General features: G+C 42.6%; 2 protein-coding genes across 2 annotated transcripts; one reads left to right on the top strand and one right to left on the bottom strand.

Moving 5' to 3' along the window:
* Positions 1-948: 948 nt before the first annotated feature.
* Bfra_002338 (putative alpha- protein) lies at positions 949-3,476 on the bottom strand (the record flags this gene model as incomplete). Its single annotated transcript, XM_037332760.1, has 10 exons — positions 949-1,136; positions 1,329-1,499; positions 1,612-1,719; positions 1,821-2,038; positions 2,134-2,227; positions 2,318-2,555; positions 2,662-2,769; positions 2,831-2,926; positions 3,042-3,086; positions 3,240-3,476. The coding sequence occupies 10 exons, from the start codon at positions 3,474-3,476 to the stop codon at positions 949-951; spliced, it is 1,503 nt and encodes a 500-aa protein (XP_037194888.1).
* Positions 3,477-11,925: 8,449 nt separating this feature from the next.
* Bfra_002337 (putative rna binding protein) lies at positions 11,926-14,169 on the top strand (the record flags this gene model as incomplete). The annotated part of the gene is made up of 4 exons (XM_037332759.1): positions 11,926-12,084; positions 12,155-12,212; positions 12,314-13,020; positions 13,201-14,169. The coding sequence occupies 4 exons, from the start codon at positions 11,926-11,928 to the stop codon at positions 14,167-14,169; spliced, it is 1,893 nt and encodes a 630-aa protein (XP_037194887.1).
* Positions 14,170-15,442: the final 1,273 nt, after the last annotated feature.

Raw genomic sequence — 15,442 nt, 5'->3', positions numbered from 1 at the left:
ATACAGATAGTCCACACTCTTCTTCTCACTCTCCTTTTCCTTCTCTTATTCTCTTACAAAGCCTCAAGTCTTCCCTTTTATTCTCATCCTCACTTAAGCATTCTCACCCAAGCATTCAAACAATCTCCCAAACATCCAAACCTTCAAACTCAAAACCCACCCCACAGCACTAATTCTCACTCTCTCCTTCCCTTCTCCCTCTCTCCCTTCCCCCTCATTCCACCTTGCACCTTCCAAATTCCGCCTTCCAAATTCTCCTACTCCCCAGTTCCTCATTCCCACACCCCCAAAGAATCTCCAAACCCTTAAAACCCCCTAGAAATCTCAAAAATCTCAAAAGTTATAGAAGATCAGGAAATTAAGAAATGAAAGATTATACACACACATTCTCAAACACTTTCGAGCACCACATCCTCACAAATATCAAGGGTTATCAAAGTTTAGATATCAAACATCATCACCTCTCCTCCATTCATCATCCACCACCCAACCTCAAATTCCCAAGACGGAAATCCCAAGACGAAAGTCCCAAGACGAAAATCCCAAGACGAAAATCCCAAGACGAAAATCCCAGAATCAAGATACCAAAAGTACCCAACTCCTCAATACCTACCTATCTAATAAACACTCAAAAATATCCATAAATCAAAATAAATCAAAACAAATCATACCTAGAAGGAATCCCTCTCTTATTTATTTTTTTGATTGAAAAATAAAACAATGGAGAGAGATTGTTTTAGTTATGAATGAATGGATGAATAGATAGATAGATAGATAGATAGATAAGAATAGTAACGAAAAGCCAGTACTAATACCGGGATATATACCTATATATCTATGTATGGATGGATGGATGTATATACACAAACCCCTCCCAGAAAGGAAAGAAATCCCAAATCTGGACTCCTTTTTCCGATTCACAATCTCGTTCATCTCCTCCCCCAAACCCTACAACCCACAAACCCCACTCCCAACCAACAGCGACCTCGGGTAAAAAATCCTCGGCGCACCCCCTACGATCTGCACTGCCAAATTTCCACTCCCATCCGTCGTATACGATACACAAGTTAAGATCTCGATTACTTGTAATGATGCTGTGAATCCCGTTTGGGAAGTGGTGAGGGTGAGGCTTGATGCTTTTTGGGGTTAGTTTGGGGTTCTGTTTTCGTGGGAGAGATGATGAATGAGTAGAGAGAGAGATGAAATTGAATGAAGCTTGGGATATCATTGAAAAGGATGAAGGATGGAATGACATGAGAGACATCGGTGAAGAGGAACATAACTGCATAAGAAAAATACCAAAAAGAAAGAAAGAAATATCCACATACTACTCCCCGAAGCCCCCAAATTACTAAATACTGCAATGATTTGTTTTCCTGTAAATCCCTTTCTCATCACAATCGTATGGGTATCGCTGTAAACTGGATATGCTTTATATGTGAGATAGGTTGGATCTACATAGATTGCCTGGTTGCGGATTTGGTTTACCGAGGCGATGACTATAGTTGTGAGTGGTGTTAACGGGGATTTTTGGTGAGATGATGAATTTTGAAGGGGGGATTAGAATATTAGTTTGGGGGGGTAGGGAGATGACTGAAGAGATAAACTCACGCTTGTAGTATACTCCTGTTTGGGAATACGAATTTGAGTTTAGCCAGAGGGCTTCACGGTTGTTAGGCACGCCGTTTCCAGATAGATGTTGTTCTTGGCCTTGGTATACTATAGAAAGAAGCTCACGATTAGTTGTGCGTCTTAGATTTCAAGGTCAAAGATACTTATTTTCGGAAAAGAAAGGGGAAATGAAATAGGAAACTTCTTACTGATAGGTACTCCATCCGCCAAGATCGTAAAAGCAATAGCATTTTTCGCAAGTGATGCATCGGATGTCAAAGAGGGAAAACGAGCTACATCGTGATTTTCGATAAAGGAACCGAGAAGTGTGGTGTCGGAACAGGTGGATTTCATGGTGTTGATTCCGTTTGCGAGGTTGGAGATGCTACCGGTTGTGGATTGGAAAGCTTGAGTTATCCAGTAGTAGCTGAGTGAATTGGGTTAGTGATGTTCAATGGAGTTTCATAGAGAGAGAAAGAAAGAGGAAGGGGAAATTGAGGAGAAAAGATCTTGAAAACTTACGCAGGATAGTTAAGAACTCCATTCATATAATTCTGATACGGACATACATATGTCGGATCACCATTGAAAATTTCTCCAACAACATATACGCCCGCTATATCCTCTGTTAGCTTAGTTCTTCTATCCTCTCTTTCTCTAATACTACACCTCTTCTCTTTTTCGACACAAAAGAAAAACAACTCACCTGCACTTTGAAAGCTCGGAAAAAATCCCACTCCCGTCTGTTGCGCACTATCAACTCTCAACCCATCAATCGAGTAATTCGCCACCAACTCTCCAATCCACGAATTCCACTCTGCCTGTACATTTGCATCTTCTGTGCGTAGATCAGGGAGTGAGACGATGTTGTCGCCTTCCCAGCAGACTTTGATTGAGGTGGCATTGTTATAGTCAATGAGACAGGGAGAATGATAGTAGGATTGCTGTTTGTGTTAGATTTGGAGAGTGTGGAGAGACTTTGTGGAAGCTTGGGAGGTGTATCTGCGGGACAATCTGAGGAAACGGATTCAAGGTAAGAAAAGAACGCACAGAATTAAACGGCGTATAGATACTATAATCCACACTCGATCCACTACCCATATATGCCATGTGGTTTGTCACAACGTCAACCATCAAATACATCCCTCTAGCATGTAGCTATCTCACAATTGTATCAGCACTCTAATCACTCTTAACTTATATAGCAGAGAATACTCACAGCAGCAGACAATGCTTTAAGATCTGCCGAAGTACCAAAATTTGGGTTTACTTGGTAAATGTTTTGAGCCCAGTAGCCATGGTAACTTGAACCATCCTAATTCTTTTGTTAACATATGTCCATTTCACTTGAAACTCAGCAAATGATTCCAACATCCATTGAACTTCTTCAATTTCTGTAGGGAAACAAGAAAAACGTGATTAGAACATACCACACTATCTCCCCCAATATTTTGCACAATTGGGGAGACCCAAATCTATCCAAATTGCATCAGCATTATTCCATTAAATTTCCTCATTTCCTCATTTCCTCATTTCCACTTCCTCTTCCCATTCTCATCTCCATCCACATTCACATCCACACCATCCTACCCCATCCCACACACTCCCCACGCTAGAAAAATACTCACAGCCGTAAACCCCATACTCTGGATATAATCCAACTTCGCGACAATACCCTCCCAAGTGCCTCCACAATACTCATTCACATTACACGCTGCCGTTGTCGAGCCATCTGTGCGTGCAAACCGATCTGTGACGACTTGGTAGATAGATTGTGCGCGCCAGTTTGCGGCGGAGAGGGCGGTGATGGGAGATAGATTGAGGGAGATGAGGAGGAGATGCTGGAGGAAGATGAGGGACCTCATGTTTGGATGAGAGAAGAGGGAAGAGGGGGTTGAGAGTCGGTATACTACGGGATTGAATGGATGTGATGGGATGGTGGGATGCGAGAGTTTGATATAAAAATCTCACTCGAGGCTCGGGAGCGGAAGGAAAAGAAGAAAAGATAATCGATATCGATAATTCTGAGACAGAAAAGTGAAACACAAAGCCCCTGTTGGGAAATTGAACTGAAAGTCAAGAAAAAGAAAGAAAGGATACACATATCACCAGAAGATTCATGTCATACTTATACCCTCAACCACGCATACAGTTGACCATAATGCGCGTATGAATGTACCCCGAGTCTGGATATATTCATGTGTACGTGGAGTGTATGCGTATGTATGTATGTATATACCCGTCCCGTTCTTGAAGGGGCATAGTAGAAATTCACAGTCATGGAATGGGAGCATGAGAGGATCTTCTCACGGGAAGTTCTTCAAGGATGGTGTTATAGGCTGATTATCCCACGCGTGTTGGTTTGAAAAGACCATGTTGAAGAATACTTGCAAAGGTGTCATGATAGAAGGAAGTTTCAAGTCATCATCTCGCTGACGGTGCAACGTGATAACTGTCCTATTTCAACTCAAATAAATTAGATATGAGCGCAGGAAGTTAGAGTTTCGATAAGATATCATTAATCAAATAGACTTTTCACAGCGTTGGGAAGAAACGTATAAACTTCGGTGCGCATGGCAATGGCTGGTCAATGTTAATTTCCATCAAATTAACCATATATCATCTCATTATCATTGTAAAGTATCATAATTGAAGACTTCTCCAATTTCACAACACAATCTTTGGATCCCTTCATAAGTATTCGGTCCTTTCCTTCTCACGATTCATCATCACTCTTGTAACCATGACGGATTAAGTTAAAGCCATGAAATCCCAGCCAAGTCCCCTCTCTCCAGAGTCCAGAATCCTTCTCACACCCCGCAACGCCCGAAGGCCAAAGAGACGTGATGTGATGCACCCCACAATGGCGGGGTAACAGCCAAAAACAACAATCATATGTCAAAATGTAGTGAATGTAGTGTAGACTTTTGATATTTCCAAAAAGAACTATCTGGATTGTATACTTGATCAATCGTTTTCCATGATTTTGATTTTGATTTCAATTTCAATTTCAATTTCAATTGATCAATTATCGATTTCTTCTCTCCATTGAATTCTCATCTCTCAATTCTCATCTCTCAAACCCAGATCAATTAAATAAAATTCTCAATCCAATTCCTTTTTCCATCCCGGCACCCCTCTCCCCCACTCCCACAAACAGCCCTCCAAAAGAATCAACAAATGCCGAGGACAATTCCCTTCCGCACCTTCCGAAAGAAGCCTTTTGCGCCGCATCTTCAAACAATCCGATCCAGATCACCAGTAACTAATTAAAGAACAAATCACTTGGGTCTTCAAAACGGACCGAATAAACTTTGTCCATCTCCCACCCCATGACTTTGTCACTGACATCTGCAGAATGCGCACGATGGTACCTGATCATCCGGATCATAAACCACGTGCTTTGAACGGCGTCGGAAAAGAATTTCCGTTTATGCGCTGCAATCAGGACTGTGTTACATCGTGCATTAGATGGAATAATGTCGGAAGAGAGTATATTTATTGGTTGTTCCTTTGGTCCAGAATTTTGAAACCGGAATTCGAATTTATAGTCGAGATAACTCGGCGCGATTTTGGAGCTTTGAACAAGGTGAAGGAACAAACCTGTTTGTCCTCTCGGTGAATGCACCTCTGACCCTCGCTCTCAAAAATAAGATATAAAGGAAAATGTGTGGATAATCGATGAAACTTGTCATGCGAAACATTAGCATGAATGAAATAGTCAAATGTGAAAGAAAGAGCATTTACAAAACCGCAAAAATACAAATACTCCAGGAAGGAGAGCCGATAAAATTCCATATCTCATGAACTCCCAATCGAAGCCCAGAAAGGATGGAGATCCTTGGAGAAATATTCCATCGTCTAAACAGAATTGATGAACGTCGAGAAAATATGTCTTCAATCGTATCTTCTCGTCTTCACTGGTAGTACATCTATTCCTTGTATAGACGTTGGAGTTCCAACATCATCACAGTATCCTCACAATAATGTTTTTCATCCATGCTACTTAGCAATTGTGCGATAGATCTAATACCATAGAAACAATATCATACACGTACCTGTACTTTCCACCATTTCATACATACATACAAAAATGAAATACCTACCCATCTATCAACCTCACCAGATGAAAATGAATCGATACTACCTAAAGCACTCTCTGCTTCCCTAATACTGTTTTCCTTCTTCCATCCATAAATACATACAAAATACACCCTCTCGCGAAGATCAACCGAATAATTCCTTCAAACATCGCAAATCTCACCATTTGCCTCTCTCCTCTCTCCTCCTCTCTTCATCTCTTTTCTTCTTTCCACTTCTTCCTATACCAACCCAATTGAACCAATCTATGGGAAAAAAAACCCCAAGAAAACCAATTACACGTCTTACTCTATACTCGCCCTCTCTTCTCTCCCTATGCAGCTAGCGTGACTTCCCCTCCATCTCGAAAAATTGCACTTTTGTTCCCTCATTTCCACACAACAATCACTCTTACCATTCCCAACTCCGATGCGCATCCCTCATTCACCAACTCCATTTACTTATTCCACAGAACACTATACCCGATATACACTGCCATCCATGTCCATCCATAGCTTTGTTGCATATCGCGTTATTCACCGCCTCTCCAAATAAACTCCATTGATGAGTGAAATGTGCTTTGTTGCATATCGCATTATCCACCTACATCTGTCCATAAAAGCTTCATGTCTGCTTGACCGAGTGATATATACATATCCACATACATAATCATCGCACTCCTCATCATCCATTAGATTTGCATCTCTTGCCCGATACTAATATCTCATATCACAAATCGTCTCGATACAAACACAATACCATTTCATCAGAGAAACAACCATATCCCTCTCCCACTACGATGCTACTTCATCATAGAAACAATTTTTTGTATCAAGTTAAAGAGAAAACTTCTCGCAGCAAAGTGAAGGCAGACTTGAAACCAAATAATCTCAGGCTATTGATCCTCAACATTTCTCGCGCTTGCGCGAAACGGAGAATGTATATCAACAAGTTTTAAAAAACTTCGAGGAGGTATTTATGGTGGCTGTAATTTTGGAGCTGGGAGGTAGATAGATATAAGTATTGAATTGAATTGAATTGGATGGGAAGCGGAAATTTAATGTGTAAGTGAGATCTCTTGTTCCATTTCAGGAGCTTTAGCTGATGATATAACTCGCCATGAGAATATTTCTGCTGCAATAAAGACTGACATGATAGCAAAGTATACTTCAAAAATAACCACAGCACTTAATAAACCAGAGATAGAGTTAACACATCAAAGCTCATCGAACCCGAATTCACAATCAAGAATTCCGTTACCAAAGCAATAAAACACACAACAAGCTAATCCATGAAACACCTCCAATCCAGCATCCCAAAAACCCAACCCATTGACGAATCAAAACATAGCAGCTTTTCGTATCCGGCAGCCGCACATTTTATCCGGAAGCTTGGGATGCCCAGTGCAAACGAGCAAGGATGATCCAAGCACGAATGTTTTAGGTATTGAGAGGTTCGTTGGAGAGGTAAAACAACCGAGATAGTGAACCCCTGGTTCCTGTATCAACGTTGAGGTTGTTCATGGATTGCTCGGATAGATGGGAATGAGGCTGGTAAGTAGTGCTGGTGAGTGGTGCTGGGCTTGTGAAGATTTGATGTCGAGAGTTGAATTGTCAGCGTCAAATATGCGATATGCATGGATTTTGATATTGTAAAGATCAATGTATTGCAGCTTTTGCAGGGCTTCAATTTGTAAGCGCCGCCCTGAACAGATAATGTGATGGTCGAAGTAAACTCCATCGAAAATATGAGCAAATATGAGCAAATGTACCAATCTCAGAGTTTCTGTGTTCCAATATCTCTTGAATACGGTGCTGGGATCTGGATATGTATGCGATTCATTTGTGCGATAATCGATCTCATTCTTTGAGAACCGCAGCCTCAAAATGTTCACGCAGTGAAATAGGGCTGATGATTCTGAAAATGTGTATGCCGCACACTGAATGAAGAGTAAAAAAAAACAAAAAATAGAACACTGCATTAACATTTATGACACGAACCATATCGGTTACTGCTCCTCACTGAACTGCAAAGCACTTGGTTCGAAATCCGAATCTCCCTTGAATGGATGTTTCCAGATCATTGATCTAGTAAGAAGTAACGCAAACACTCGATTGCTGAACTAAATGGGTTGCAATGAAAAATGAAGGATGATGAACATGAGAAGGATCAAGATTTCAATCCATCACCATCATCCGTAAAGCACGGCGTCTCCGAGCCATTGATATCTATGTTGCAAAAGAATCAAAACCAATATTACATGGGTGATACTATCACCATGCAGATATCCTCAAGAAGATTTGTACACTCTCCATCGACTGGTAAAAAGGAATCCAAAAATCTCGGAGGAATTGGATTGTGATAAGACTACTACACAATCACCACTGACTCGTAAGCTTGCATTTATCACACCAATACTCTATACTTCGAATCTACATTTTTGATTGGACAATTGTGAGTAAAATCATCGGAATCGATATTGTAAAGATGATGCCAAGGTAAGTCATGTAATCGTTTGGGTTGAAATACAGTATGGTGACGTGATTGATGGTTGTGATATTCATTCGTTGTGTTTCGGCCAAGTGACAGAGCACGCGCTTTCCATATTCTTGGTTTGACGGTTTTATTGGTGACCGGAATCATCAGTGATAAGAATAGAATGACGAAATTCCAAATTGTTCGGGTTTGAAGCCAATAACTCTTCAGGAAACAAAGTGTAAGTCAAGATCGAAATCAAAATCTCACTGTCAGATCCAGTGTGAGCCATGAGGCATGAAAGGTTCATCGAATCATGATGTCTGCGGAAACCGGTGCGAACCCGAACTGATGGTAACATTAACAAAAAGGACAAATCGAGAATCTACTAGGTAGTCAGGGGGTCTAAATATCATGTAGGCAATTCCATTTTCATCATAAATTTTGTCCAACTGTCACATAAGATTTCCCCTCAAAAATATGTGTGGAACGGCGGCTATCGCGTCAAGGTCATTTTTATACTTTCGTTTGCTGTTCCCTTGATCAAATCTCCGAGCCGATTTTGGATGCCGTATTCTGCAAATAGAAATATGTGATTATCCGTTTGGTGATATCAGACTTATCGAATACTTCAAGATATGGTGGCAACGAACAGAAACGCGATCACAAGAAAGAATCCAAGGGGATCTCTTAATCTCCAGCCTTTTTTTTTTTTCCCTTTCAAGAGGTATCATTAAGTCATATCAAGACCAACGTTTTTAGATAAACAATCCAGTTATGGTTATGAACAAGTGGCGGTGGATTACAACGGGTTTGAATGGTGATCGTTCTGAGTATAGTGGCACTGTGGTTCCTAATCGTATGAGAATGGGATGGAAAACTTATGGACGGACCCCCACGATGATGTACTGTTGAATGGATAGGGGCTTCAACAGATCTCAATGAATTGAATTGCACTGGACATTTTCCTTGGGTAATATTACCCTTTGCGTTACCGCTTGTTTTGAACATTTGATATGTTGTCCTTTCTGATTTTCTAATTACCCATTGGTTCATCAGATATTGTTGGTCGATATGATGACTCTTTGGTGAACCCGGATGGAGCCCGGGTATTCAAATATGATGATGAGGTTGTACAGGTACGGTACCGGTATGGGTTGTTTCTGAAAGACGGTGTACCAGTTGCGTATTTTGGGTTCATTTTGGATGCAGTGGAACTACTCAGCTGATTAATCAACGGCAGCCAAGCAGGATGGAAAGCCGTTGTAATTCATCAATTGGGCAAGCATTAGAAACCGATTGGTTATAGAAGAATGAAAGGACCGACAGCGGTGGATGATGATAGAGGTGACTCGTGGCATCGTGGCTTTCACGCAGTGTATCGTGTTTACCACGGGTTGTACAACTACTTGAATGAAATTCCACTCTCACACAGATACAAATGAGAAGTTCACAGGAGAAAGCTTCCGTCGCCCTGGCGGCCCCTTGGTGATACTTTGTAGGACTGTGGATCCCCTTTTGTTCCCGATGCTACGAGAAAAAGATATGGGTCAATTCCAGAGAAGTGGATTGAAAAAATCATCTGATCGATGCCGGTATATTGGATGTTCCCATGTACATATGGTTCCAAGCTTTATTACTCTGTCCTCCGTGAATTTGGGACAAAGTGTTGAAGATATCTGACCGGTAAATTGGAAGAAGGTAGTATTTCGAGATACCATACTTTGTAACTGGGTGGTAACTCGCTGGCCACTGGGTGGTACCTGGTCTGGTCTCTTATGTGGTGAAGTTATGACTCGGTAGAGATGAGCCCCCTGGGGATGATGTTTGGAACAAAAAGAAGATGTATATGTGAGACAAGGACCCATAAAGTTTTGACAGAAATCAATAAATATATATTTACTTATCCTCTCACCCTGGTCCTTGGTGGAGGAGACCGGGTAGGAGAACCGTGCAAAAAGCATAGTACGGTACCTACATACCTAGTAGGTTAGAAGAGCCAACGAGGGATAGCAGTCGTGGTAACGGTAGGTACGGAAGACTCACCGATCAATTCTTTAGGGCTAGAATAGCCGGGAAACTCAACCCTTTTTCCTCGCCTTCCCCATACTTTTTCAAGTGAAACTGACAGACAGGGAGATGGAGAAGGAGTCAGAATTGACGCTTTCCAGAAGACGAATCTGAATCATTTTATATCCCATTTTGATTGACAGGTACAAACGAATCCGTTATCGACTGGACCTGATTAGTTAGGTAAGTGCCAGTATCAATACCAAGGTACAGAGCCCTGGGTAGGTGTTGTTGTTGACATACATGATATACTCAAGTAGGTAATGATCGATAGCAGCTAACATGATTCGGTTAGAGTGACGGACACTAGAGAGAAAAATAGTACCTAGGTAAGGAAGGGTAGATGAGTGTAAGTGTAAGTTACTCTGTAAGTGGAAGTGTAAGTATAAGTGCAGAGTATAAGTGCAGAGTATAATTTTCCAGAACCTCTTTCGATGAGCAAGTACTAGGCATAGTACAGGCACTAGACATAGCGATTTTCACTCACCCGGAAGCTATGAATAATAAGAGTGTACTAGACAGAGATATCTGGCTCGGAACTGGTTGCTGGATGAACAAATAAGCTTCACACTACTACTGCTGCTACTACACACTCCGTGTATTGTATGTACGCATGTGTGGGTAGGGTTACCGCTGGGCCGGCGTAGAAAGATAGACCTCACCTATCCTTTGTAGGTATGAGAGATGAAGTCAAGAATCATCTCAAACCCCGAGCTCGTAACTAATACAAGAAGTAAATATCAACCAAAGTATCAAGGGCCAATCCGGACGTCCCTGAACTCTTACTTGCGTGAGGGCGCGATATAAAAAGCAAACTTTATCTAGGTCGGAAGAGGATGTCATTACTCACGATATGACAACAATTGAATGTATGGAGTCGGAGTCGGAGTAGGAGTTGGAGTAGGAGTAGGCGTGGTGAGTGATGAAGGTAGTGATGATATTTGAATGCTACCAATTTGAGTACCGATACCTATCTGAGTAAGTACATGAACAATCCATTGCTCTTGTTAAACATGTATGTGTATATATGTATGTGTGTATATATATATATAAATAATTAATCTGTAAGTAACGATATATCTCAATTGATCTGTAATGTGATGCGGTGCACAATCTTCTTTGGGGGATTTAAACTACAGGTGAAGTGTAATTTTTATTGTCTATATATTGACATGTTAAAATATCATCCTTTTTATTTAATCCTTCATATTCAATAAATATTTATATATCTCATCCTCTCTTCTGTCTATCTTCACTCCATATTATGGTCCCAAAGCTCCATTTCACTCACAGATCTCTTCTTCTTCGTCCTCTTTTCTCGTCCCGCTAAAATCTTAAATGTTCCCTGCCCGTCAAATTTCAAACTTGCTGTTTACCGTTTACCACAAGATTTTTTAGCTCCACATCCTCCTTTCCCTCTTTTCTCCAATTCTCAACCAACCTTCCTTTCCCGAAGGTTAGATATTGAATACCTAAGCTTAAAGCACATTTCTTTAAACTTTCTCTTCTTTCTTAATCTGGTTGCGAGTACCTGTTTACCTCTTTACCTCTTCCTTACCTCCCTATTCGTTTTTCGGAGGTCCCATCGATTACATCAACTACCCCCCTCCCCCCAACAACTCATCTCTCTCAATTCGGAAGAATCGTTCAGTCCCTCTACTTCGCACACTTCCAAAGCTTCCAAAAAAAATGTCGACAGCTATTCAAGGCCAGCAAGGCAACTTAGATCGATATGTTGTCATTCACGTTGCTACCACTTGTGATGAACATGGCGTTTACGTTACCAAAGATTCCGCTGAGGTGATAGAGCTTGGGTGGATTTTACTCGACGCAAAGACTTGTGATGAAGTGAGTTTTCATCTCAATTTAGCTTCCCTCTATCTACGCAAGTCAACTTGCTAATCAATAAATTTCCTAGCTTCACCGAGAGAGTGTTCTTGTTAAGCCCATTAACACTCCAATTACTCCTCTATGTAGTAAGTGCCGAACGGAACCATCTTATCAGATACGAACCTCAATCCTTCAGGACGACCTCGATACCGATCCTTCCGAATATTGGCTAACTAAATATCTACAGCGAGCTTGACTACTCTCACTTGGGAACATGTCCGCACTGCAGGTACCTTCCGCGATGCGATCAACCGATTCGATACATTTGCTGCCGAGCACCTCACATCTCAAAATCTCGACTTCTCTTTTGTTACACTTGATTCATGGGATCTTCGAGTCCAGCTTCCCCGCGAAGCTCGTGACAAAGCTGTTGTACTGCCTCCATATTTACAACATTCTAGAACTTTTGACCTTCGAACTGAGTACCAAAGATGGCAACAACATCACCCTGAATCTCTGCCATTCGGTCCATCCATGCTTTCAAATATTTGCGCTGCGTTGGAAGTCGAGCCTGTTCAAGCTAGTGCTCCAATCAAGCACAACCTTCCTTTCCACCTCCAAGCTTTGGCCCCGGCCTCCCCTCGTCGTGCAATGGAAGAAGCGGTTACACTTGCTAGAGTCCTCAGAGGGTTGATTCGCAAGTCACAACCTCCTCATGAACATCCTGATGTTCTTACGAGACCCATGGATGCCCGTGCTGATGTTAGAGCTTTTCTTTCGGAGCGCAGCAAAGTTCTCCATATGGCAGGACTTCCTCATGATACCACTCAATCTGAGCTCGAGAGCTGGTTCACTCAATTTGGTGGTCGTCCCATTGCTTTCTGGACGCTCCGAACGCCAGATCAACACAAGCCAACTGGTTCTGGATTCGCAGTATTTTCATCCCATGAAGAGGTCAGCCAAAATTCCCCCACTCATCTTTTCCTTTTTTGTGTGTTGTGCCACGAACATCAAATCGTGGTTTCAGCTTCTCATGAATACATTCTTTTACTTTACGATAAATTGCTTAGTCTATCTATTGCTTCACTTATCAAATTTTTCAATATTCGTGGCCATTCTCTAACACATTTTCAGGCCGCTGAAAGTCTCTGCATGAACGGACGAGCTCTCAATGAGAAAGCTATCGAGGTTTCACCATCTTCAAGTCGCGTTCTTGACCGTGCTGCAGAAATTCTCACTCCTTTCCCACCTAGCAAGAACAGACCTCGCCCTGGAGACTGGACATGTCCATCATGTGGTTTCTCTAACTTCCAGCGTAGAACTGCTTGTTTCCGATGCTCATTCCCAGCCATGGGTGGTGGCCCAGCTGCTGAGATGGGTGGTGGATATGGTGGTGGTGGTGGTGGTGGTTACGGCTACGGTCCACCAGCAATGATGCCCCCTCCACAACACATGGGTCATCACGGAGGTATGGGAGGTGGCCACGGAGGTGGAAGGATGGGAGGCGGTGGTGGCGTTGTTCCTTTCCGTGCCGGTGATTGGAAATGCGGATCTGAAGGGTGTGGTTACCACAACTTTGCCAAGAATGTCAGCTGTTTAAGGTGTGGCGCAAGTCGTGCTGGTGCTGCTGTCGTTGCCGATTCTGGTTATCCTTCCCCAATGGACGCTGCGAACAACTATAGCATGGGTTCCAACTCGATGGCTGGTACACCTGGCCCAGGTCCTTTTGCCTCAGCTGCTGGTGGCTTCGGTCCATCCGGTGGTTATGGTGGTCAACACTTTGGTGGCCCACCTAGCACTTACGCTCTTCCATCCGGTCTTGGCGCACCAACTGGTTCATACCCTTCATTGAATACTCACTTCGGTCCTGCAAGTGGTGTTCACTCTGCCGGCGCAGGAGGATTTGACAGCCGATCTGCAGAGGCGGCATTCCAATCAGCCAGCAACGGTCCAGCATCCGCAGGGCCTTCCAACAACTTTTATGCTAACCAAGGTGAAAGTGATCCATTCGCTTTCCTTTCATCTGGAATCAACAACTTGTCTATGGGTAGCGGTGATGCTCGTCAGAATGGTGCTGCTGCTCCAAGCAAATCTCCAGCTTAAGGTGTTCTTGGTATTTGCGCTCATCCTTTTCCATTTATACGTTTCGACTATCTCTTCTGTGACTATATTTCAGGACGGCTTTGGGGTTTGAATGAAAGATAGACATTTATCGGTCGGGGCTTTGTGGATTTGTTACAATGGTTTACAAGGTGGATTTAGCGCATACATGGGTGGTTGGGATGGGTAGTCGGTTGGATTGGTAGCGGTATAAAGAAAATGGCAAGGAAAATTTATATGATGTGGAAAATTGACATGGAACAAAGTTTGGAGGACGGAGTTCTTTTAATGCGGAAGGTGGATTCTGACTTCAGGGCTGCAAAGGGAAAGCGAGCAAATGGAAACGGATCGAAATATGCTTGATGGTGTATAAAGGGACGATTTCGACTTGAATCGGTTGGATCTTGGCTTGGTGCATAGCGAAGGAGTGCTGTCGTTAATGTGGTTGGGGTGTTTGGACGGGGTCCTCGGTCTTCTCTGTCTAATATCTGGTCTGATCTTCCTTCTTCGTACCGGAGTATGGAAACATGACGAACGCATTTTCGATCAAACAACAAAAAAGCATGGCGATGGCGATGGTGATGGATATTGGCAAAGGGGATTTTTCGAGAAGGGTTAGGATTTCTGCATGTTGTTTTGAAGTTTCTTTATTGCGCTTTCTTGTATTTTTCCTTTCGGTTTGTGTGTGCTCGCGATGAAGTTGTCTTTACCTTGTTTCGGCTTCTCCAGCACTTTGTGTCGAATATTTTGAGTCTCTTCTCCTGTTCTTTTTTTTTCCTTCGTAACATTTCTGGGAGAAGGGAAAACACATACTAGCATTCAAGCATTTATCGTTTTCTTTATTGATACGATAATTGGTTAGTTTGGGTGGGGGTGTAGGTGGATATTTAGGACATTTGGAGCTGGGTTGCTAGAAGGTTTGATCGTTTGGTCGCTGGGCTGGGGGTACTTGGGCATGGATGGGGTGGACGGATGGAAGGTGGGTGGTTTATTGGGTGGGTGTGGACGGTCTGATGACGGTCGATGGTTCGAGGATGGTATGCATGGACGGATGGATGGATGGATGGATGGATGGATGGATGTGATTAGGTTGTTATTATTTCTTTCATTGTAGCAAGCTTACTTTTCCTCTCGTGTCTACTCTTTCTGCTTTGCGGTGGTGCGTCGAGTTTCGTTGTGTGGTGGTGGATGGAGGGGAAAGGATCTAGAGGAGAGGAGTGAATTGCTGGATTGGTGAAATCAGTAGTATAGTAGATAGGCTGAAGGATGCAGATAA

The sequence above is a fragment of the Botrytis fragariae genome (genome assembly GCF_013461495.1).
Source record: "Botrytis fragariae strain BVB16 chromosome Unknown tig00000012, whole genome shotgun sequence".
Lineage (NCBI taxonomy): Eukaryota > Fungi > Ascomycota > Leotiomycetes > Helotiales > Sclerotiniaceae > Botrytis > Botrytis fragariae.
The sequence above is the reverse complement of the archived record's forward strand: the minus strand, read 5'-3'. Positions and strand labels throughout refer to the sequence as shown.